General features: G+C 37.7%; 2 protein-coding genes across 17 annotated transcripts in view; one reads left to right on the top strand and one right to left on the bottom strand.

The window, feature by feature from the left end:
• On the top strand, positions 1 to 21,481 carry NSUN7 (NOP2/Sun RNA methyltransferase family member 7). 3 transcript variants are annotated; one of them, XM_033061379.2, is made up of 13 exons: positions 1 to 103; positions 536 to 586; positions 3,740 to 4,099; positions 4,650 to 4,708; positions 6,005 to 6,135; positions 7,302 to 7,454; positions 8,705 to 8,888; positions 10,426 to 10,636; positions 11,210 to 11,353; positions 11,889 to 11,990; positions 12,495 to 12,606; positions 15,188 to 15,305; positions 17,391 to 21,481. In XM_033061379.2, exons 3-13 carry the CDS (start codon positions 3,787 to 3,789, stop codon positions 17,901 to 17,903), a joined length of 2,040 nt encoding a protein of 679 aa, XP_032917270.1. In that variant the 5' UTR covers positions 1 to 103; positions 536 to 586; positions 3,740 to 3,786; the 3' UTR covers positions 17,904 to 21,481. The 3 variants fall into 3 exon arrangements, with proteins under 3 accessions (XP_032917270.1, XP_032917268.1, XP_032917271.1); XM_033061377.2 differs by lacking the exon at positions 536 to 586; XM_033061380.2 differs by lacking the exons at positions 1 to 103; positions 536 to 586; positions 3,740 to 4,099 and having other exon boundaries at positions 4,663 to 4,708; positions 4,964 to 6,135.
• Positions 20,520 to 25,217, bottom strand: part of APBB2 (amyloid beta precursor protein binding family B member 2) — a 174,950-nt gene continuing 170,252 nt past the window's right edge. For all 14 annotated transcript variants that reach the window (XM_033061364.2, XM_033061363.2, XM_033061366.2 and 11 more), the window contains one exon: positions 20,520 to 24,715. In XM_033061364.2, the coding sequence (XP_032917255.1) occupies positions 24,548 to 24,715 (168 nt within the window). In that variant the 3' untranslated portion in view covers positions 20,520 to 24,547. The remainder of the gene's footprint in view (positions 24,716 to 25,217) is intronic.

Genomic DNA, 25,217 nt, shown 5'->3' with positions numbered 1-25,217 from the left:
AAGGGCAGCGGCGCGGCCCGCACCGCGCGGCTGTGGGGAGCTGGGTGTGCTCCAGGGCCTTTCAGAGCGGTGTTGCGAACGCCTTGCCTGATTTTACACAGAGGTAGCTGTTTTTCTGTTTTGTTTTCCCCTTCTATATGCGTGTCCTGTGAGTCGAGTTCAGCTGTTTCTCCTAAATAAAGCGCAGTAGGGGAAGGTCTCGTGGCCGACTTGTTTTCCTGACTCCCACGAGTCCTCGCTGCCCTGCGGCTTTACTGGAGCTGGGGACAGCAGAGCCTTGGAGCTGTGTCAGCCGCAGTGATGTTAGGAAGCTGATGCTGTCATGCGTACCCACAGAGTTAGCCAGACGAAAACTACTCCGGCTGGCAAGGATTGCCTGTTCGTTGGTGTGTGAGCAGCCACGTCCATGGTCACATACCCACTTCCCACAGAGTCCCTGTCAGTGTCAATCAGAACTGGGTGTTCAGGCTGCCCGCTGTACCTGATAGAACACAAGTGCTGTGGGGCTGTTTTCTGTTTATCTCTTTATTTGTAGAGGCTACTGAAAAAGGTGGTAACTGAAGAAATGGGGAAAGCACGTTTACAGGTATATAAACAAAGGAATTAGTGATTTTTATGGGGGGGTGTGTGTGTGAGAATCACTTACTATGCTGTGCAGTGAATAAATGTCATAATTCTGTCTGCTTGTGTTTAGTAAGTCAAAGTTGGAGATGTCGTTCAAGCTATTGCTATTCTGTTTTAGGAGGCCTTGGGACCTTCAGTGTTTTTTTTTTTCCCCTGTCAGCTGAGTAATCTGCTTGAGGTCCACAAACAAAAGCAGGATCTTTTCTGTCTTGTCTGGGAAGCTCTTCTTCAGAGTTGAGCTTTGTATTAATCCAGCTTGGTGTTCTCTGCTTGGCACAGTGTTCAGTAATTCAGACTGTGATTTACAGTGTTGCAAACATGCAGTGTGTCTACACAGGGCAGAATACTGACATCTCATCTTTATTAGGATGACATTTCTCTTTTGGGAAAGTACATTACAATAATTTCACGACCATAAGGCACACCGGACTATAAGGTGCACCCCCGGGGAGTCGGCAAAATTCGCAACTTTGTAGATCAGATAAGGTGCACTGGACTACAGGGCGTACTTTTTTTTTGCAGCGAGGCTCCGCCCCCAGCTCCCTCCGCACGGTTTCTGGCTGAGGCCCCGACTCAACCCGGCAGCCATTGGCCCTGGGGCCCACCTGTACCCAGCGGGGCCGGGGCATGCCCGCCACTGCTCCGTGTGGCCTCACCGGGGCCAGGCTATGGCCGCCGCCCCTCCGTGCCCCCTCCATGGGGCAGGGGCGTGTCTGTAGAGGGGCTGTCTTGCCTCCGCGGGGCTGGGACGTGCCTCTGGAGGGGCGGCTCCGCCTCCACGGGGCTGGGGCGTGCCCACTGCCACTCCACCCTGCCTCCCCCCAGCAGCCATGGCCCTGCTGGCTCCCCCCGTGGCTCGCAGCTCTCACTTCTGGGTAGGCAAATTTCTGAACTTTGTCCATCAGATAAGGCGCACTGGACTATAAGGCGCACTTCTGGGTTTATGGGAAAATTTTAGTCAAAAGGGTGCGCCTTATAGTCATGAAATTACTGTAATCAAATCATCCTAATAGCAGTGTGTGTTGTGTCTCAGCAAAAATGGCTTTGGCAAAGAAGTCACAAAAAGTCACTGGGAGCTCTACGAATCTTTAAAGTCCTTATACCATGGATATAGTTCACTTGCTGCATATTCTAAAATGGAATATTTGCATTTACCTGGAGAAGACATTTGAGTTTCAGGTCTCTAAGATGGTCCCCCTGTTTCTGTTTGATATATATTTGCTGGTCAAAATAGTGCAAAAGATCATAAAGCATTTATGGTTTTTCTTCCTAAGTACAAGTGTTTCAATTTGGTTTAGGTGATCTGGTGCTTTATTCTAGTGAAGAATACAGCTTTCTTTTGATAGCACTACTTGTTCTGTTTCAATAAGGCTTCATAGAATGAACTGATGTTTGCTCCATGGATCCATCACTGCTGCATCCAACAGGGAAGTTGGAGGAAAACTCCTGCTGGAAGAAGCTGTTTGTCTGAGGCCTGATGCCTCTATAAAGTAACAGTAAAAGTGGCTTCTAAAGGGTTAGCAGCTCTCAGTTTTGGAGAGCAAGTCCTGGGGAACGAGAATGAGATGTGGCCTCCTCCAGATGAGTTGCCAGAATTCAGGAAGCCCCACTGGTCCATTGTGTGGGATGTGCTGGGCTGGTCAGACACTGACTTGTGCTGCCCTTGGAGAGTGGAGAGATGGGCTGAGTGTCACCCAGGTTTGGAAAAGGGAGTTTGAAGGGGGAGTGCTGGCCCAGCATGGAGCATTTCATGGCTGCCTGCTGGAGAAGCAACAGTTTGTGTTCCCTCCCTTGCCCCTCCAACTCAGTGTGCTGCCATCCTCCATTGCCACTATGGTTTTCTGTGATGGGGGCAGGAAAGGAGAGAGGAAGAAAGGATGCTGAGTAAGTATGTCTGAAATGGGGAGAAGAGGTATGTATTTTATCCTTGATGATGCTGGGGAGGGCAGGGAAAAAAAGCTTGAAAGTTGTTGCAGTGAACTAAAATACATAGCAAAAAAGAAGACCTCTTCCATTTGAACAGAATAGCACCTTCTTTTCTTGATTTTTAAACTGGCATTGCCCCCCCAAATTCTGCTGTTTATATATATTTAATATACAGAACTCATTGGCAGCAGTGGATCCATGCCTAGCTTTTTGTGGTATAGCTGCTGAATTCCGTATAGGTTTTTTTGTATTATTCTTCCCTAGGCAGGAGGACTAGTTTGATTTGGCTTTTTAAAAATCTTTATTCTGTGTTTCAATTTGTTCTGGCTTGACCCACTTCTGAACATTTAATATGACTTTTGCATCTGCAGGCATTTTCATAAATGCATGTTATAACAACCAGAGCAAGTAGGGAAAATCCAATACTTTAGGTACATTATGTGGAGCTTTAGCATATTTTTGCATTCAACTAACTCTGGGACTTTTTCATTTCCTTGAAGCCCTATTCCACCTCTGGGGAAGGTAATTTTTATTCTACTGTTAATGTAAGATGTGTAGAAAATATAAGAAATACACATGGGCATACAGAGAGTTGGATAATACCTCAAGAAATGCTCAGAACGGATTTCCTGCATTTGAAATTGTTCTGTGTAGGTAATACATTAAATACATTAACACTTAGGTGATCTCTGTTTTCCACTTTTAAGAACAGATATGCAGTTTAGTGGACAAACATTTGGAATTCACTGCAGCTCTTTTCCAGACGGTTCTTCTTTGGAAGACATGTCTGCTTTGAAATTTTGGTGTCTTTTTTGTTAAAGGAGAATTCCTAGTAAGAGATATATTCTGCTTGCAATAATAATGGTTTATTAGACACAGAGAATTGGACCTGTGTGTATAGTCCATAAAGGACAAGTGATTGTAAAGCACTGACCTTTTTGAAACAAGTAACCAGTCTTTGCATGTGCACTGGTGAAAACCAATAGTGTAAGAAAACTCTTATAAATACTTCTCTATGATGTGTAAGATGATAGATATATAGAAATATAGATGATACACATATATATGTATTTGCAAGATTAGAGCCTGAAAAAGAAAAGAAATTCTACTGAAAACCGTGAAAGGAAGGGAAAAGGGTGTTCTAGTGAAAGCAAATTTCATGATTCCATACAAACTTTGTTTTTTGCAGAGGCAGCAGGATTGTGACTTGCACTTACACAGTCAGCAATTGGAAAAATGCCAGATTCTGAAAGTCATTTGATATCTTCACATGTGGATGTTATAAATGGTACTTCAGTCTTGAGTGAAATGAAAATTTCGGATGAAAAGAGATCTGTTGAAAAAAGAACAGTGACTCAGATTGAGAAGAATGGCTATCCTGACTCGATATACATAAATGCAGCTAAGATTTTTCAAGGCATTCATACTGAAAAGAATGAGGATAAAATCCAGGTGCGGTATGGCGATAACTCAGAATCTCCCATGATGGCTTTTAAAGATGAGCATTCCAGGCGTGTGTCTTATGAACTGGCTTTCAATACTCTAAAATGTAAGTACAAAACTTACCCAAGAATTGCCAACAGAGATGATGCAGCAGGGAAAACATGGTAAAATAAATGTTCAGTGTCTGCCTGACAGCAGAGATCTGGAAATTTTTGTGAAGCTTTTCTGTGAAGGTTATTACAGAGTCACAGATTCACAGAATATTCTGAATTGGGAGGCACCTACAAGAGTCATCAAAAATGGGGATTGAATCCACAACCCTGGTGTTACTAACACCCTGCTCTGTTACTGCCACTGAGCTCATCTCTGTGTTTCTTTTCAGATCCTAATTATGGATGAATATATACATTTACTAGACTGCTCATATCCCTCAAATATTTAAATACAGCTAAGTGTTATTAGCATTTGTGACAGCAAACATTTAAAGCCTATTCTTTTTCATGTAAATGAATTACATAGAATTGCTTCTGTTGGTGATTGAATTTGCCCTCAATTTTCATGATGTTTAAAATTACAATTTAATGGCTTACAAGATTTACTTCCATAGAATGTTGTAGAGAGTGGCATAACTTGTCAACATTTTCTTCTTTTTACAGATCAAGGTCTTCTAGAAGAAATATTGTTAGATAGTCATACTTACCCATGCTACTCAATAGTAAGTGAACGTTTCTGTGTTGATATAATTAGTACCTGTTCTGAGGTTTCTGCAACATGACTACATGACAGCCTTAGACTCAACTATTGCTGACCTTTTTACATAGTTGGCTAAAGCATCCATCTCCAAAGTCTGCTGTGAGATTCTGTTGCAACTGATTGCTGGGAGTCAAAGCTTTCAAAGAAAGAAGGTGGGAGAACAAGCCATGAACTTTACTGTGGCTCAGTGATATTGTCCATGTCCTTTCCTTCCCAGCTGTGTCCCCTTGTGAGCAGGGAAAGAAAATGTTTCCTTCCTATACTTGGGAGTTGGAAAACATGGAGTGAATCCCGCCAGGCAAAAAAATGCATTGACCCTGTGGTTCATTTCCTGGGCAAATGGTACTTTATACAAATACTGTACTGGCAAAAACTGGTCCAGTTTACTCTCTCAACATGCTTTCCTGCTTTGACCTGGAAAAGAATTCTAGAACTGGCAGAATATTCTGCTGCTCCTTCCAGTTTTGTCTTTGATGCCTTTGAAAATTGCAAGATAAACTTGAGCTGTTACTGTTTGTGGAGGTTGATGTGAGCAGGCAAATGATCTAACACATTTATCTTTGCCTTGTTTTTGTAAGGAAGTAAGACTTTCATGCTAACATCTTGTGTTTGGTGGTATTTCCCTAAAAACTTGAGGTTTTTAACTAATTTTGAAATGAGACTATTTTTGAGAAGGTGAAAATTTTAGAAGGCATAATAATTGTAAGAATTTCATGTAGAGACAGATAATAGTAACTGAAGTGCAGTAATTATTGTCCTTAAGCAGGAGATGCTCCCTGGTTTAAACATTTAGACAGAGAAAGAAGGTTTTATATACATGTCCCAAAAGCAGAAGGGATATTATAACTGACTGTATCAGATGCTACATATGGAAGAATCCCACAAGAGAGAAGTGATAGACAAGAAGTTTTTTGTTAGTTTAGCTATTTAACAAACTACTTTGTGAAGAGAAAATAATTTCAAAGTTTCAATTCTGATAACATTAGATATTAAGATACAGTATTTTATCTGTGTGCATGGGGAATGTTTTAAATTTCGATAATCTAAATAACTTATAAGTTATGTATTTGTGCTTTTAAAAATATTTTTTTTAAAAGGGTTTATTAACTCTTCACAAGTAATTTCATATTTTTGCAAGTAAGCATTTAAGGGTTTTTAATGCTTTTTACATGGGAGACTGCTGTTTGATATGGATCTTTTTGCAGAAATAAGGCATGCTTTGGGTCACTTTCTCTATCCAGTTGCTTTTCTCTTGCAGCCAGATGAGTTAACCAGCTTGCTTGTTGTGATGCTTTATGACCTACAAGACCGAAAGTTTACAAAACGAAAGATTTTTGCTGAAGAGGAAATTGTAGCAGAAGTTCAGGAAATAGGGAATTATTTATACAGGTATATGTGCAAAGAGCTATTTTTTGTTGATATAGATAAGCAAAAATGAAGATTTATATAATCAGTGCCTTTTAAAGGTAATTATTATTAAGCATGTCTTTTTCCTTAAAATTTTGTGGGCTTTTTTTTTTTTTTTAATGAGAGCCTAGTTTGGAGGCAAATATTCATATTTATACAGTTATGAAAAATACAGATAAGAAACCATCCTTATATTGTGGATTATTTTGCAGGCATCTTATTTTGGCATTGTTGAAACTTTCATACAATTCTAGGAAGGAAATTAAATATACAGTAAATATTCATAAATACAAGTATAATAGAGTCAAAAGGTCATGGAATGGAATAACATTTTTCTATTTAGCAGTACTTCTACTATGAAGCTTATTATTTTAAATAATTAGAACAATAACCAGAATACATAAACATTTTAATATTTATTATCTCTTCCATCAATCAGTTGATTAACTCAAAAGGCGTTTATTAGACAAAATTGTTTTGCTCCTGGATTTAGAATGGACCAAAAAGTTCCTGAATCTCTTAAGTGCAAGGTATTTCTGGAGGGCAGTAAGATATCTGAAATAGTTCACCAGCAATTTTTATTTATTTTGAATTGTCATGTATCAGAGGTATGCATGAAGCTTGTGGGAAGAAAAGATTGGAAATATTTTCTCAGACATTTTCTTGTAATAATAAAAGTGATTCCTGGTTGCCATCATACTTGTATTGTTTCTGTACACATTTAGGGGCCAGCTTTCCTCAAATGCTCATTCTGCACATATATGTAGCTACATTTTCAAACATGCAAATGAATCTGATGGTTGTATTCCACATATTGCAGTTCCAAAACATACTGAGATTTTTTTTAGCTGTCTGAGAAAATTGATGTATTTGAGAGTCACCTGTTATAATGGATGTATTTGAGAGTCACCTGTTATAATTTCAGTCATATCTGATTTAAATAAAATAATTTTAGCCATTGACTACCACCTTGCATCTGCTGTTCTCCGGGGCAGAAAATGTTCTGTAATTGTATTTTCTGTTGCAGCTAGCAGGTGTCCCTTTTGGATTTGGTTTCTGAGCAAGATTGTATTGTAACAGAAATGTTGCATGCTAACAGCTGATTAAAAGAGTTATAAAACTTATTAAACTTGTGACTGTTTTTGTAGTTTTAGGACCAAACTGGCAGCTGCACTAGCACGATGTCGCATCAAATATGATGCTCTTTCAATTGACTACTTTGTACCAGAAACCATATGGAAGCAGGAACAAAGAGCTTCTACTTTACCTCTCTGGTTTTGGATAAACACACTTAAAATCAGGTGAAGTCTTTAAAGTATCATCTGATATTGATGTTTTTGCATACGAAGTGATATAGTTTGCTACATACTTGTTTTAGAATTTCCAGGTTTCTATATTTTTACAAGTAATTAAAAATTCTTACAGGAAACTCTGCTTAGTCCAGTGCCATTGTGTTATGTTTTTTGGTAGTTTTTATATATTGCAGTAGTGGTATTTATACACAGTTTTGAAACAGTTCTTACTATTCTGTTGCTTGTGTGGGTCTTTCACCAAACAAATGAGGAAGTAACGTTAGAAAAAAATATGGGTGAGTTAACTTGGCAACAAAAAATAAGAGAAAATATCTTTAAAAGTGAGTGTATTAGTGTAAACCATAATCTTGGCAAAGGGTGTTAGGATACAGTACTTAAACCTGCTGTTTATTCTGTAAAGATACTGTAAACCTGAAATTAAAATACACTTTTTAAAATCCTTATATTCTGTAGGCTACTATATATGTAACACTGATGGTCCCAGTTCTGTACTAACTGATACATGAACCATACCAGATTATCCTGTTACATGTTTTGTTAGGCAGGTAATCCATTTTATAACATTTTCAAAAATTTCGTTTTACTACTCTTGTTTTGGACCAATGTTCAGTGCTTAGGTTATAGGCTCTTCAAGATAATCTATCTTACTTTGAATGTGACTTTAGAACCCTTAAATAGGAAATAAATAAAAATTGCTTCATTCATTCCATGTTTAATGTACTGTATAAACTTAAGGCACTGTCTGAAATAGCATTTCAACAAACATCTCTTGCTATATATGCCTTTAAATATTTATGATATTTAAATTGCTGAGCTCAACAGTTATGCCTATATTACATTTATACAAGGATTCTTTCAGTATCAGCTATTAAAATTATTGGTGAGTTGGGCTAGATTGAAAGCAATTGAAAGAACTAAAGCATTCCAACAGTGAATTTACTACAGTGTCTCCTGAGCACATAGACATTTCTGTTTTGATACTTTGAATCATCCTCTGGAGACACATACCTCTTTTTAAATTAATTGTATCAGACTTATTAATTTAATTGTTTCAAACCAGAATTTACTTGCCTAGAGTAAGTTTCCCTCCTTCATTAGACAGTATGCATTTTATACCTGTATATGTATGCATATGTATACACACACAATAACAGAAGTAAAAAATCCTTACAATCAATGTAAACTATGTTGTTTAAGTAACTTTTGTGTATTTAATGGCCAGAGTTGTATGTTAACAGCCTTGAAGATGTTATCAGAGATTTGGAGATGAAGGGATTCACAAAAGTTGAATCTGTGTCAGACTTTGACCATTACACGTATGCTGTGGACCAGCATTGCCAGGATGTATTGGTTTTTCCTTCCTCTCTTAGAGAAGAACTGCTTAATTTAGATCTTTTTGCAGATTGCAAACTCTTACTGCAGGTGAGTTGATGTTCAGCCTTGAGTCAGATGATCTGCAAATTGAAATAATTGCTTTGCATTAGAAAGAGGTTGTGTATTGTGTGACTGTTCTATTAAATCAGTCAGGCAGCAACAAACTCTCGTAATTAGGCTTTGGACATTTGTAATAATTAGGTTACAAACTGATCCACTTACTAAATTTAGCATACAAATGTCAATGCTTATAATTGATAGCCACAATTAAGTTAGTAGAATTTTTAAATTTAATCTTAGAAGTGTTGAACTAAATATAAAATGTGGTCAAAAGAGGCAGTCTCACTCCTGAAAATGTGAGAAAATTTTCAATATAACTCTTATGCTTTCCCCCAGCTAGTGGTATGCTATTGTAATATTTCTTTCTCTTCAAATGCATGTTTGTGATGGAATGATCACACTTTGCAGTGTGGTTCCTTGATCTCCATAACGCCCACTGGTCTTTTTCCTGACTTGCCGTCGTATACTCCCCTGTGAAGTTTGGTGGGAGGTTTCTGTTCTAGAGTAGTGGTTTGCAGTAACTATGCAACAACACAACCATGAATTATCTGAACTCTCTGATGATTCTTGAGTGCCTAGCAGAAACATTTCAACCAGCATTTTCACTAGATGTCTGAAAACTTTAGCCTCAAAATTTATTGCTCAACTTAAAAAGTGACTCAGTATTCAATATTCCACTTCAGTTTGTAGATTTGAAATAGAATGCTTACAGAAAAGAACTATAGATGAGACCCCTATAGGTAATGGGAACAAATTCTGAGTATAACTACTTAAAACTATTCAAAATGAGTAAATAAAAGCATCAAAATCTCCATCTCTGTGGCAGGGTGGTGCTTGAGTGCTGTGTACACAGACAAGGACGTGAACTTAAAAGCTTAGCACTTTCTTTTTCCCTTTCCATTTATCATCAGTTTATCTGATTTGGTGCAAGACCTGGTATCTGTGGTCAGTATCTTCCCTCCTTGTCTTTTAAAGTAATTTGATAAAGTTTTCTCTTAATCGTCAGTGGAACAAGAGCATTTACTCTTGTGGAGCTGTTCCTGTGTTTTCTGCATTGCAATCTGCCTGTCTGTTGTTCAAATTTCAGCAAAATGTTGATCTTTGATCTACAAGGGAGACATTTCTCCTGTAATTATCATCAAGAACTATGTGAATAGTTTTACATATCTCTGTTAAGCTGTCTCAGAGGATGAATTCCACCTGAATTGTGGCCTATGTTTGCCTTTTCTGGAGCAAGCTGTTGTGAGGAGCTCCTCCTTATGGGGATGATATGCATTTTTTTCACCTGTAGATATTACACTTTTTAATGTATTATTTAAAATTAAGTTATTTATTGAGTGACTGCTTGGTTTTGTAATTTATTTAATTCTGTATTAACAGATATCCCTGATTAGTTTTTTTCCTCCCTTCTTTTCCATTTGCTGTGAAAACAATGAAATACTTTCCTAATTTGGAAAAGAAGGTTGGCATTCATAGCAAATGAATATAGTTGATCATACTTAATTTTTGTGTCATTGTTTTGTAGGATAAGTCTCGCAGCCTTGCTGTACACTCTGCACAGGTGCTGTTGAGTGAAGGTGGTGACATTATAATGGCTCACATAGGTTCCTATCTGACCATTGCCCATATGTCAGTGCTGACAAATCAAAGCAGATCCAAAATTTTTGCTTGTGGTGTGAAATCTTTGGCAAAAGAAGAAGAGCTGAGGAGCAGTTTCAGTCACATGGGATGTGAAAGTAGGTGCTAAAACAGTTGGTATTCACAAAGTATTGCAATACAGATGTTTGTGGTATCTGTAAATATGGACTCACTCTATCAGAACTCAGAGATCCCTTCTTTGGAGCCTTGGGGGTGGCAGTAACAACTTTTTCATCACAAGGTGAGCTGATAGCTCTTCAGCCACCCATATCATACTTGCAAGCTCCTGAAACATTGGTGATTTTTTCCATAGAAGTAGCTTTGACAAAGCTGTTGATGTATGTGGGAGCAGAAAACTTTTGGTGGTTGGCTGTTGCTTTCAATCTGACTTCCAGCTGTCTGAGAATGTTAATCCAAAACACATGTCCTTGTCCAGTTCACCTGGAGGACACTATCAGGACAGAATGCAGCAAGACTGCAACCCCATTAACTGTCTTTTCAGTGAAAGATGCAGCCCTTTGATCTGTTTGAGATCCATAGGCCATACTTTGGAGGATCTGAATCTAGCAGGCTCTATTAAATTCCACGTAATACCACAGTCTCTTCACCTGTATCACTTGTAGGCAGGCTTACTTGCAGTCTGTAAGTGTTGAGATTTTCCTGTTTTTCAGATATTCAGTTGTTACATGAAGACTTTACTGAGCTTGAACCAACAGACCCAAGATTTGATAAGACAAAAGTTATTTTGCTGCTACCACAATGCTCTGGACTGGGTGCTGGCAATCCAATGGAGTTTATTTTAAGTGAGCACAGAGGTAACTTTTGATATACTATCTAGCTATGCTTTCTGGTGGAAATAGATCCAAGTATTGTGGTCAAGACAGTATAGGTGCTTCAGTAAATTATATAACTTGATTAAAGAAACCTTCCTTATTTTAATTACTATAAAACATAAATTAACTTGCAGTATTTTGTGACTTCTTCAGGTTGATAGTAAGAAAGTTTGAGGGTGATTCTGGGGAGCAGAGTGTGTATAGCTTTTTTTTTAAGTAAAAAGACTATAGGCAGAAAATTTGTGTCAAGATACCAACATGTATATGTTTTTCTATTTGATTATATTCCTTTATTGAGTGACTGTATAAGTCCTTTCACTGTACAGTTTTCCTAATAAGCAAGTAAGAGGCACCAGTAATTACTGGTAAAGGAGTAAAGCAAATAAATCATGTGCTCCTTGGTATTCTAATTTGTAAAACCTATCTTCCCACTGCACCAGTAACAACCAGGTCTGCGTCTGCAAACAACTGAATTTTCAGACATTGCAAGACTAAATTTACTACTCTCTGCTTTTAGATGCAGGATTGCTACAAGACCTTTTCCAGGGATTTGTGTCTGAGGATAAACTCAGTATTCTTGCCGAGAGGCAGCTTAATGAGTTGATTCATGCACTGAAATGTAAGTGTGCTAGTTTCCCAGTTTCTTGGAAGACTTCAATTCCATTGTATTATCACCAGTTTTAATATAGTTAAAAATACACCAATTACTCTATTAATTAACAATAAGCATGTAACCAAACCCTGAATAATGATTTCCTCCAGTCTGAAGGTGTTTGTGTGTCCTAGTGTCCACCAGACGTTAATACAGTAGTCTTCAGTATTGTGTAGACAACTAGTTTATGGCTGAGTTATACTCTGCTTTGGAAATTCTGCATATGTAGTCTCCCTCCATCTGCCTGCTGCCACTTTTTTCCTATCTCCTTTGGTAGCTGTGTGAAAAGACTGGAGACAGCTTTGACTTTGTGCTGAAATCTGCAAATATTTGAAAATATTTTAATTATTAAAAAACACTGGAGACCAGGAGGTAAAAGTGACATAATTTTAATGATGCTTTTAATCCTTACCAAACCACTGTTTGTATGAATAATCTGAAGAGTAAAAAAAGTTGTGTTTTGTCTTGTAGTTAAAAAAGTACAAGCTATTGTTTACTGCACTTGTTCAATTTACCCAGAAGAAAATGAACTTGTAGTGCAAAAAGCACTGGAATCTGAAGTGGAGGGAGTACGACGATATAGGTACAGAATGAGTAGTTTTATCTGTGGAAAAATTAAAGTATGATTTTAAATAATATCATAATTCTTATCCTAGACTGATAAGTATCTCGCATGAAATTAAAATAGCTTTTGCTGCCTGTCATGCCATTCTTTCTGTTTATGAGATTACTTAAGAAGCATTCAGCTGACTTTCTCATCTAATATTTTTGTTCATCTGAAATTAAGATTGGAGGAAGGCATCACTGGTTGGAAATAACATTCTTCAGATAGAGCTATTGCCATTATTGTATTAGTATTCAGAAAATGAAACTAACTTGTTAGCATGTTCTCTGCTTCTTATGTGGAATAATCAATTTGAAAGGAAAAATTAAATCCTAAATTTTAAGAATAATACAAAAGAATAAGACCCTTGGCTGTAGAATTGCTCACTGCTCTATTCAGATGAATGATTTCTGGGAAGGACAGGTTACAGAAAGAGATCATCCTGTGCAATCATGGCAAATACAAATATAGATGAAAAAAGTATGTATGCTGTATACTTTGTATGTTGTTATAACCTGTCACCCTGACAGCCATTTATGGCCTCTTGCTTGTGTTTTACTTTGGAATTTGAAATTTTCTGGAGTCTGTCTTGACCTCTGTGCAGCTGTTACTCTATGGGGAGAACTTGGGGGACCTTGGAATGTAATGGTCTCTAAATTATTGAATATAAATAATTCTGTAAATTCGTAACATATAAAATAATTTTTATTTTTAAAAATAAGTTCCTGGAGCTTTAATTATTTTTTAAATCCCCCTTGTGTAAAACACCTCCCCTCCCCACAAAGCCAACCCAAAATCTGTTCACTGTTTTGCAGAAGCATTATGAATGTTGTCAAACCACCAAATCATATTACACTTTCAAAAAGGCTAGCTTGGATGGTAAGAAAAGGATAATAAAATTATGTTAGGATTTTTTCAGACCTGAGCAAATTTCTGACTGAAGATTGATTGAGCTTCATAAATGACCATTTCAGACTCAGTTCCTCCTTCACTGTCATGCAGTATCTTGGATGTTTCATTGTAGTCCTTGCTGCAATAAAGCTGCTGGTAACCAGCTCTATTACAGAGCAGTAATAGAACACCATAGATTAAATATACAGAGTGATTATGATTAAGATGAAAGCTCAAGCCATTTAAGATGCATGTACTACTTACAAGAATTCCTTTTAGACTTTTCTTAGAGAACTTATTTGACTACAACAGTGCAGTATAGAATAGAAGGCTGTTGCAGAGTTACTAGCCCCCATGTTCACAGTAGTATCTTTGAGAGACAAGCCATAATGAAACGTTTTGTGATCATCAAAGATCTACTGAATATTAATTCACTTTTCCAAGAAAATGGAGGGCTTTCAGGAAACTCTTACAATTTTGCTTACGTGCATTTTATCTTTTGGAATTACTCTGCAGTACAGAAGTGGTGCCAAACGAAATAAGGCTCTGTTGGAGTTTGGGGTCACAAGTTTGGTCTTAGGGCTGTGCAGTTTTAAGGGTGATTTCAAACATGCTCACACTGGTTAAGCTGAATTTACCTTCAGGATATGACAGTTTACAGCAACAGCTTTACCTAAAGAAAGGGTACACATATGTGTAGAGAGAGTAGTCAAAACCACTTGTGCATTTTGCTTTGACCTATCAAATTTGAATTAATTTCTGCATCGTTTTTCAGGGTCATTGAAGGGATTCGGGGCGAACAGTAACTTGTATACATCAATAAAAGATTGCATTGGGTTTTTTCCATTGAATAAGCTGATCTAAAATCAAAAATCTGTGTCATAAGGTGTAAGATTTTTATTTAGTAATGCGAGGAGGATGTGAGCCTTGGAGCCTGTTTTATCAAGTTCCAAGGGACATACTAAAAATATCCAGATCATGGTGAGCACTTGAAAACAAACAGTTTTTCAGACTTCCCATTAAAAGCAAACTAGCCAGCCAGATCAGGATATTGCTTGCAAATATTGAATACATCTCTCTGTAACCATGATTGAATAAAGCTCTGTCCCAGGCAGGTTAGTGGAGCATTAAGGAGTAGGACTCTAGCTTACAGTGAACAGGAGGGGGTTATAATTACAAAAGGAGATTTTAATAGTGTTTGTACTGAGACAGCTTAGTACTAGTTTGCCAGCTTTATGAACCAAGTCCTTGAGACTGTTTTATAACAATAAGGCATTTCTGGAATACGAGGAGCAGAGGTTAGTTCTTCCCTCCCACTGATGCACTGAAAAACTGTAAAATTGGAGAAAAAAGCCCTTAATTAGAACAAATAGCAAATTTTCCTAACCTAAGATTTTTAGCTTAGATAGGTATTTATTATTATTTTTATCTGGTGATTAATATACTTAATAATTGGAGAAAAAAGGAATTACTAAAAAAAAAGGAAAAAAGCCTACTTAATACTAAAAAGGTGAATTCTCATTCCTTTCTTGAATTGCATTTTTTAAAAATTATGATAAAACTATGTTATTGAAAGACATAATTTGAAAATTACTTTTAATGTATCCTTGTTTTTTTCCTTTTATATTCTTAAATATTATTTTCTGGTCTTCCAATTCTTTTTTTACAGGCTTATTCCTTCTGTTTTTTCTACTTGCTCCAATTCAGAGTCTTCCACTGAAATGTTTTTCAAAACAGAGCCATCAGAAATTTCCAGTGGCTGTTTCCTAGCTGTTCTAGAGAGAGAGGTAAGCTATGAAAATAACTATTTAAAATCACTTCACAGAAGATGAGTACTGCAATTTTCCACAGAAGAATAAACAAAATGGAACATTTGAAATAAAATTCCTGGCTGCTCTTTAGTTGTCTTAAGACTGAAAGACAGGTGAGCAGTTGAAATGTGCCACTTCCGGAGTTTTATGCTGTGCACAACTTTAGAAGATATGCCTGTTCTTCTGGAGCTGTTCATAATCAGAGCAGGCCCTTGATCCAAGTTAGTACCAGCAACATCTAGAGGAAATATAGTGCTGTTATCATACTTTGGAATGAAATACACAGCTTGATTGGACTCATGATAAAATGGTATCTAGTAAATGTATTTATTATATGTGTCACCAAGATTTTTCAGTATCCAAGCAGCCAAAATCTTAATCCCTATGGTTGAAACTCTTATAATTTGAATAAAATAGGTATGAATATGTTTCCTTCCCAAACTAAGGCATATGCAAACCTGGCTTGAAAGACATGGGGCTTTTGCTGAGTAAACGGAAAAGTCTTGGCAGTATTCCTGAGGAGAGGCCTTAAAGGGCTAGTTTGCATCTCTGAGCATCAACATTTTCCTCTTGTCTCTAAGAAAAACACACAATATTTCCACCAGAAGTGGAAGGGCTGTGGGGAAGAACTAATCAGAATTTCATTGCAAGTGAAAGTTCAGAGATCGAGGAGATCAAGATTGGTTATTTGGACCATTTTCTGTCATACAGCAATTACAGTGCTTGAAAGAATCTTCCCTCTTGGGGGAAGGTAGATTTCATTAAGAGAATTACATGTGGAAAGCCTTTCAAGTTGCCTATTATTGACCTCTTTCTTAATAATAATATTAAATATTTTTAACTTGGTTTGAGCTTTAATTAATTATGCTATGTGCATCTCTCTACCATATTGTCTCTCTCCAGAGAAACAAACACGTTTGTTGCAAGTAGTTAATTCAAGTAATTTTTTGGGGGTCAGATTCTAATACAAAGAAGCAATTGCTCCAATGCCCAATTTTAGGTGATTGAGGAAATGAACATTTTCCACAAAGTGGAAAATATGTACTTTTAATTTAAACTGAAATTCCTTGTTTACAGAAACCTTCTTCTTAGTTGTAAATAGTTTCTCCCCCATGGTTTCTCTTTATATACTTGGATGTTGACCTGGTTCCTAGTTTGAGAGTTCCTTACTTATGTATTATGAGCAAGAACTTTCATTACTGTGAAAATTATTCATGTTTAATGTTACTGATATTTCTGTATTTTAGTAACTATTTCTGATACACAAACACACACACACGCACACACACACACACACACACACACACACACACAGAGGTAATGAATATGTATGTTCTTACAAACACATTACAGACCAGGTCAGTGTTGGTTTTGGCTGGGGTGGAGTTAATTTTCCTCACAGTGACTGGTGTGGACCTGTGTTTTGGATTTGTGCTGAACACAGGGCTGACAACATAGAGATGGTTTTGTTATTGCTGGGCAGGGCTTACACAGAGCCAAGGCCTTTTCTGCTTTTCACACTGCTGAGGGGACTGGGGGTGCGTGGGAGGCGACACAGCCAGGACAGGTGACCCAAACTGACCAAAGGGATATTCCAGACCATGTGGCATCATGCTCAGTATATAAAGTGGGGGGGAAGGAGGAGGAAGGGAAGACTTGCAGTTATGGCACTTGTCTTCCCAGGGAACCACAGTCTTTATCTTAACCCAGGAGTTTGCTAGCTTTACTCTTCCAGTTCCTTCCCTGATCCTGCTGGTGGGGGAGTTAGCAAGCAGCTGCATGGAACTTGGCAACCAGCTGGGGTTAAACACAAGTCAGACACACATTACAGAGCCCAGAGTTGAATTTCCCCTCTTTGGGTCAGTAGAGAAGAAAGCCTCTGAAGAGCAAATACTCCAGTACCTCTTTACACGAGTCAAGTTCTTAATTTTGTGAATAAATAGTTTGGTTAGCATTTATCACACATGACTCAAGTCCTTTTGCTAGATTCTTCTGTCTTTTTTTCATGGAGTAAATTCTGAGTAGTTCGGTATTGTGGCTTGTTTCCTGTGAAATTTTCAGAAAGATACTTCTAAAAAGTCTGCTAAAGACATGTTGGATTCTGCTGCAGCAGAGAATCTACTAGATGGCATCAGTGAAGAAAAACCAAAAGAAGAGGTGAAAAAGCAGAAAGTAAAACGTAAAAGTAAGGTTACTGATAGTAAGCCAAAAGCTGCAAAGCTCCTTCGCCAGACTGGAGCTATTGTTAAGGCTGAAGTTCCTGTGTCTAAAGCAGCCAGTAAGATACAAGAACAGCATGAGTGGCACACAAAAGCAGCCAGTGACATACAAGAAAAGCGCGTGTCCCGAAAAAAAGCAGCCAGTAACACACCACAGAAGATTGTGCAGAAGAAAAAAGCAGCCAGTAATGCACCACAGAAGACTGTGCAGAAGAAAAAAGCAGCCAGTAACACAACTCAGAAGACTGTGAACCAAAAAAAAGCAGCCAGTAACTCACCACAAAAGAAAGCGCCCCGAACAAAAGCAGCCAGTAACATACAACAAAAGAATGCACTGAACAAAAGTAGTCAGTAAAATGCTGCAGAGGAATGTGCACCGGAAAAAAGTATCCAGTAACATACAACAAAAGAACGTGCACCCGAACAAAAGTAAGCAGTAACATATCCACATCTAAAGCAGTCAGTAACACACAGCAAAAGAATGTGCCCCCAACAGTCAGAAGAAATCTGTGAACCCTGATTCACACAGAGCCCCACTGAAAGTGCCGAAGCCCACATCTCACCTGTCACCTCTGGGCAAGGTGTATGAGAGACACACACCTGCTCAAAAGGCACGTGAAGAACAGATTGTATGTTTGTACTGAAGCCCCAGACAATCACTTTGCCTCCACTAATGAATGACACCATATGAAAGGCTGTAATTAAACAAGCCCAGGGTATCAATTTAACATTGCTTTCATGGCCAGATTGGAGCACAGGGTCCAAGTGGTTGGATATTTCCACCACCCTGGTCAAAAATGGTCAAGCAAACTTGGCTGTATGAACCTTCAGACTCTGCGCTGCCTTTGTCAAGAAGGTAAAGATTCCTGTATATTAATCAGTACTCTTGCATTACAGTATATCTTTATGGAAGGTTAATCTGGCCTTGGGAAAGACATATTATGGGCTATTTATGTAGAAATATCTATGTTAGATAGTAACTTTTAATCCAGTAATCACACTTTAAAGTGAATGGAGCTCAGCTGCCTAAGGCTGATAGACTGTTGGGGGAAGCGAGATCAAAAACTGATAGCCTCTTGCTTTAAAGTGACAATTAAATCATACATGCAACTCCCCACTGTGATCTAAACCTGTACAAGTAATCAGTTTCAAATTGATGTCTCAAAGTGAGACTGAATTTTTTAAAGGGGATTTTCTTTACCATTTTTGTGAGTTTTCGCTTAAGACTGATGCATGGAAAATAAGCCTTGTATTTTAAAACTAGATGTGAAGTTTTGTACAGGAAACTGGCCAAGTACATTAAAGCCTATGCATAGGCTTTCTAGTACATGTTCTCTTGGTTTCTTCTTAAATGTGCATTGAAATACTAATAGTGAAATTTAGACCAAATATTCTCATGCTAAAAACCCTGCATTGTCATCATAATGTCACATCAGACTATGTCATGGTTTATAACTGCTTTTCATCAATTTCTTAACATAAAGAAAAACAGTTCTCCGTTGAAAAGAGCTGCTATTGTCAAAGTAACATTTTTATAAATGTTACCACTAGTCAGCTGAATAATAACTGGACAGAGTAGCTGCCTGTCTTTGGAAACAGCCATGGGCTTCTAAGCTGCTCCCATTTGCTAGCAAAGATAAATTAACTGTAAAATATCTACAATTGTCTTGTAGTTTGAGTAGAGAATAAGGAGAGGCACAGAGATACTTTTAACAATAAATCTGATTTGTATTTAGAATTTGTAAAAATGAAATAGAGACAGCACAGCAATACAGAAAGGCAAAGAGCAGAAATTTTCCTCTAGGGAACCATTTCAGATACTTGGCAAGAGTGTTGCCAGGATTATCACCAATATAGTGTGGAACTTAATCAATTTGACCTACAGGTCTGGACCCACCCAGAGAAAATGTTGTAACATCTCTATTTTGTCTTCACCCACACCAGTCAGTGTCACTGGGTCAGCAGGACCTTTTTAAGAAAAGATATGAATGATATTACATCAGCAGTGCAGACAGCTGGCTCTTGTTCATCTGATAAATATCTTTGCTTCACTGAAAATGAAATTTTCAGTGAAAATTTCTTTTAGCATTTTAATCTGAGTCAGGTGTCCTGTACCAAGTCATCACTCACCTTCTGTGTATCCCTGTGAGCAATCCACTCTCCTTACCTGTTCAGTAACACAGTGAACTCTACTCTTATTTCTGAACAAACTGAACAGATTTAGACCCATCCACATCACATGTAGAACAAGAAAAAAAGAAATTCTTATTTTATTTCAAAACCATCCAGGAGGAGAGATTCTACATGTTGGATAGAAGGAATGGACACTATGGAGGTATATTTTTTCCAGTATGGTTGTTAAATGCTTAAAATAAACTTAAGAGATTCTGCAGTTAAAGAATGTTTTTGGGTTTTTTTTTAAAATCAAGATCTGTATCATTCATTAATAAAGTTAAAATTACTTGTAAAACAACATACCTGTGTCTAATAATAGAATTTCTGGGCTACTTACGTAATATGTGCCATGATGTCCCACACTTGGCCTCATCTTGCTTTCAGGAATTTGCACTTTTGACACAGTATGGAGGTTAAACCAGTTCAAATCTTGATGTCTTACCAGGAATATCAGAGAGTCAATATTTCGACTGTAGGTCAGCAGCTTACTTTGTAAGCATGGAACATCACATGGTGGCAACATCTGGGAGTGACTTCAGATGGCTTGCAGGTAGATGCTTATAACACTCAATGACTTTTTACAGTAAAACTGTATCTTATGTAATTATTTTTCTGTAGTCCAGTTGTCTATTTGTAATTTTCAACTAGAAACTGTTGATTCAGCTTTCCAGATACAAAACTCTTCACAGTACTGCTATTTTCTCTAAATCACCAGTATGTTTTTCCCTTCCCTCAACCACCATTTTGAAGAAAATAATTTTGCAGTTTCATGGAGTAGTAACAGTTGAGACAATCACTTTATGCAGCTAAATTTATTCTCAGAACAGATTACATTTAAATGTGGAGAAGTGGTCAACAGCAGGGAAAATTGTCCTTTTTGTTGTCAGTCATGTACTTTTATGTAAGACTGGGCTCTGCTAATAAACAGTGGTGTGTTTCCTTCCTTCTTTCTTACTGCTGTTAAATCAAACCTGATTTAACCTGATTAAACCTGTCCCATTGGCTGATGGGACAGCACATATTGTGGCAATGTGCTAATTAACGTGCCCAAGAAAAGTTTAATGCATTCAGGGGTAATGCTGAGCCCATACTGGCTCTTGAAAGAAGAATGTTTTTTTTCCATGTGTGCATGTACTAACACTTTTAGATTCCATGGTAAATGATCCATGAAATGCTTGATAAAATTAAACCCTTAGTGACAGAGAACTGGTGGGAGCTGTTAGATACTCCACAGTTTTTGTTCCTCTGCCACTAAAGGGCATGATATTTCTGTTAGGTACAGGTGATTCTGCACAGGAAGTGTATCACTAAACCTCACTGTACTGTGAACAGATTCTATGCTCTTCCTATGCTATTTTTGTTATTCCCAGTTAACCACCCTGTAGGTGGCCTCCATAGCCTTGCATCTCTCACACCTCCTTGCTCCCCTGTAAATTGAACGATAAGTGGGTTAAATAAAACCTACAGCCAGCATTACAGATTTCAAAAGAAAGGCTTTTATCTATTAGTCATTGACTGTGAATATAAATCTCCTTGCTTCTGCAAGGAGTGTGTTAATGACATGACTGACTGACATGTGATACCTCTAACTAACCACTTGCATTGAAAAACAATGAAGAAGTTAGCTTTGCTTTACATGATTCTTCTACAGACTTCAATAAAAATGTGACTACAAATAATTACAAAGCCTGTCTTTTTTGAGGCAACCTATAGGATACAGAGTGGAGAATGTTACAAGAGCACATCCAGTAAAGACAATACATCAACATAATAAAGCAGGATATTTCAGTAAAAATAGAATAAATAAAATAAAAATATTTTAAGCCGTATTTAACAGGTTAAGTTAGAATATGGCATCAGACATACAAGGCATAGTGAACATGGCTGCCGGCCTACAGAATCACTAGGTATTATAAAAAATGCATAGATAACTGAAGGGTTGCTCTAACATCAACTAGAACAGCTGCAGTTGCTCACACACACACACACACACATACACCCCCCATACATACTTTTTTGGCCATGGTAAAAAGGGTGTCTGAATATATTGTGAAACAAAAGATAATAGGCTTTGCAATATTAGGTTCTGATTCTGCAAACACCTGGGTGTATATTAAATCTTTTGGAGAATAAGGAGCTCTACTGAAGCAAAAAGGCCACATACAGTCAAATCATCAAGCACACTACTTAAATATTTGCAAAATCAACAGCATTTTGTTAACAGACATAAACCTAAAACATACACTGGCAAGTGATGTACAGCTTTTCAAATACCTTTCTGTCTTCTCCTCAGCCCTGCCTGCAGTTGCACACATTGCTAATGAAAGCTAACCAGATGCTCCTAGCCTTGACAACACAGATATAAACATTTACACTGCTGTTTGAAAAGTGTTGGTTTAGTTTAAAGAGAGTCTGGATCTCTCATGGGGAGAATCAGCACTGTGTAGGTGCAATGACAAAATTTAATTATACTGTTTAAAATTAATTCACTGCTGTACAACAGTTGCCAATCCCAAATCATGATGTTGTCAGCAGGTACTTTAAAAAAGACACTGTCAAAGTATTTAATTTAAAATAAAATAACATGTGAATCACTAGCACAATGACGAACAAGGAAACTTTTAACTTCACAATCCTACCTAAGGGTACCATATTAGCCACCAAGTTTGAGAGCAGTCATCCCTGGAAATGTTCAACACCAGATTGGATGGGCAACTTTGTCTGGTGAAAAGTGCCCCCCGCCAGGAGTTTGGAACTAGACGACCTCTGAGGTCTCTTCCAAACCAAACAGTTCTGTGATTCTCTGCTAGGAAGTGAGTTTTACACTGCTCCTAACAGAGGTGACTGGGATCAGTACTGGAATCTATAGAAGCTATATGCAAAATGCCATCCCCATGCTTTGTGATCTGGCTCTGTGGTCAGCTCAACCACAGGAACTCCTAAAGGAGGTGGGTTTGTTTGCACCCCCACCCCTCCAGCTCTCCCTGTGGACTCAGCACAAGCAGCTTCTCCATTTGTACAGGCAATAGAGGTGGTGCAAAGGAGGTGGCAAGAGCTTGAGCCTTGAGAGGGGAAGCAGTTGCTTCAGTGCCTGAGGTGCAGAATCATGATCATGAAGAGATCTGAGATCCATAGAGGACCAGCTCTTCAGAGGGTATTGTAGAAAGCTAAATTTAATTACAGTAGTTGCATAGCCAGCCTTTACCTGACACTTGCTCATACATCATGCTGTTTAGTAATGATTTTACTGCATTTTTCAATGCAGAAATTTCTTGTATCATCATTATTTTCCTGTTGTGTTCCTACGTTACTTTGCCAGGTGTGGTCATTAATTTTTTCAAACAAGGAAATAAAAAAGAACAGTCTCTTGCACAGTGAAATTTAAAAATGGCTATTGTAACAAAAACTTTGCCAGTGCTCCTTTATCATTGGAGTATGACAGACAGTTACAGTTTGGAATCTAGCTATAAATGGTGGCAAAACTTTTTAACACTAGTTAAACATACTTAATGTTCCATTTCCAAAATCTGTACCAATCTGCAGGTTTAGACAGAAGACGACAAAGGGAGAGATTGAAGATGTATGACTGCGTTTCAAAATCAGCCTGAGGTACAATTTTGAGGGCAATGCTGGGCTGATTTGTGAGCGTCTGTAGGTGTGTAAAGCAAATCAATTAGATGAAGTCTTTGGAGCCAATCCAGTTGTACTACCTGAAACACTATCCTGTTAAAAAACAACTCTCTTCTTATTTTATTACAAGAGCATTAATAAAAGTAAAATAAATTTCACTAGATTTTGTAAATAACAAGAAATGTAATTGTTCTTCTTCTGGCATGCTAAGTATTCAGCAACAAACTCTGAGGGGAAAGGGGAATTATGCAACCAGACACTGAACTGAACTTTTAATCAAACACTTGTATAGAAAAGGTGTGGAATAGTTTAGTATCTATAACAGTTGTAAGAGAATAAGATCACTAACTACTACTTTCTTATTCCTGATTGGTTTGAGCCCTCCATGAAACAAACAGTATTTTTGATGAATTAATGATAGATAGATTTAGGAGAATAAATTTAACAGACAGCAGTTGAATTTGTATGTTTAAAGCTTAAAAGCTTCAGTGGATCACCCTGCAACTCAATTACTGAAAACACTACTGGATTTTTCATTACTGGTTTGGTTTTAAATAAAATTCTTCTGTAAAATCATAATGTGTAACCAGAAGATGACATAATGACACTACAATTCAAAAACATGTCAGGGAGATTTTGAAGTAGTTGCTAGACCAATGCTGACAAACAATTTAAAACTAGCAGGTGCAGTTCTGTAAAAAATAAAACTCGGTATTTAATCTACAGTAATTCAATGGTAGCTAATACTTGATACCTATTCCAATGTTGAAAACAGAGCAAGGTGCTGTAGGATTTACGATTGGTTTGTGACAAATCCAGCTCAAGAAGGTGAAACTTAACTCGGGCATCATTCACTCCAAGGACTTTAGCATGAGTTCACTGGGAGGGACGTGGCCATATTCTCTTTTTTGTGTGAGTTTAGGTAATGTTCACGTATTTACAATCAAACAGACCTTCCATTGCCCATGATGTAACTCACTGACAGCAAAAATATTATTCATGCTTCTTTTCATATCACGCAATGGTGGCAAGAATGAGAACATGCTTGTTAAACATTGTTTTGACAGGGGTAAATTCTCTGAAGAGAAAGCATCAGCAACTGAAATGGAAGGTCAGACATGGTCCGTTCATTTGCCCTAGCGTAGCTACTGTTATCTTCAGTCAAATGGCAGGAGAATCCCCTCTGTTACGCAGCTATGGCATCTCAGTGACCGGGCGTTTCTGTTTCAAAGTGTCAATGAGAGACAAGACTCCTCTCTTTACGTTAGTTGTAACTCTTCTGGTCACCGAGTCTGCAGGAGGTGGGGGCGGCCGAACTTTCTGTGAAGGTGGTCTGGCTACTAAGCACTTCTGATACCGTAACTGCAACAAAGCAAAGCCAGTCTGCAATCAGCACCGGATCAAATCACTTCACAGACCTTTTCAAATACACTTTTAGTATTTTCTCATTAAATATAGTCAGGCCTCTGTTTTGGCTGTGACAAAAAGCTCAGCTGAAGATAATGGGAAATTGGTCTGTGGGCAGAAACTGTCAATTAGCACACAACAGATACTAAATCATATAAATACCCATTTAAAAACTGGAAAATAAGTTTTCTGGGTTCAGGTACTCTTGAAAAAGGATTGTTTTTACTATATTACCTCTGGATTTCATAACACAATTCCAAGCAAAATGTTTTTCCAGCATTAGGTAACTTGTGTAGTGAAAGAAAAGATTTCGAAATTACATAGATGTTGCAAAAGTCAGGAGAGAAAATCATTAAAGGGGTATTGTTCACTGACCAGGCACTTCAAACATCAAAATGTTTGGATTTTAATTGATAAAATATATTGTAATATTAATTCCTACTTTTATCTTTCTTTT

Source organism: Catharus ustulatus, chromosome 5 (assembly GCF_009819885.2).
Source record: "Catharus ustulatus isolate bCatUst1 chromosome 5, bCatUst1.pri.v2, whole genome shotgun sequence".
NCBI classification, from domain to species: Eukaryota; Metazoa; Chordata; class Aves; order Passeriformes; family Turdidae; genus Catharus; species Catharus ustulatus.
The sequence above is the reverse complement of the archived record's forward strand: the minus strand, read 5'-3'. Positions and strand labels throughout refer to the sequence as shown.

Bases quoted from the DNA above. Each gene is read 5' to 3' on its own strand.
- NSUN7 (XM_033061377.2), top strand. From the start codon at position 3,787: ATGCCAGATTCTGAAAGTCATTTGATATCTTCACATGTGGATGTTATA. The intron at 6,136-7,301 runs GTATATGTGCAA...CTGTTTTTGTAG, and splicing joins ATAGGGAATTATTTATACAG to TTTTAGGACCAAACTGGCAG. The intron at 10,637-11,209 runs GTAGGTGCTAAA...CCTGTTTTTCAG, and splicing joins CAGTCACATGGGATGTGAAA to ATATTCAGTTGTTACATGAA.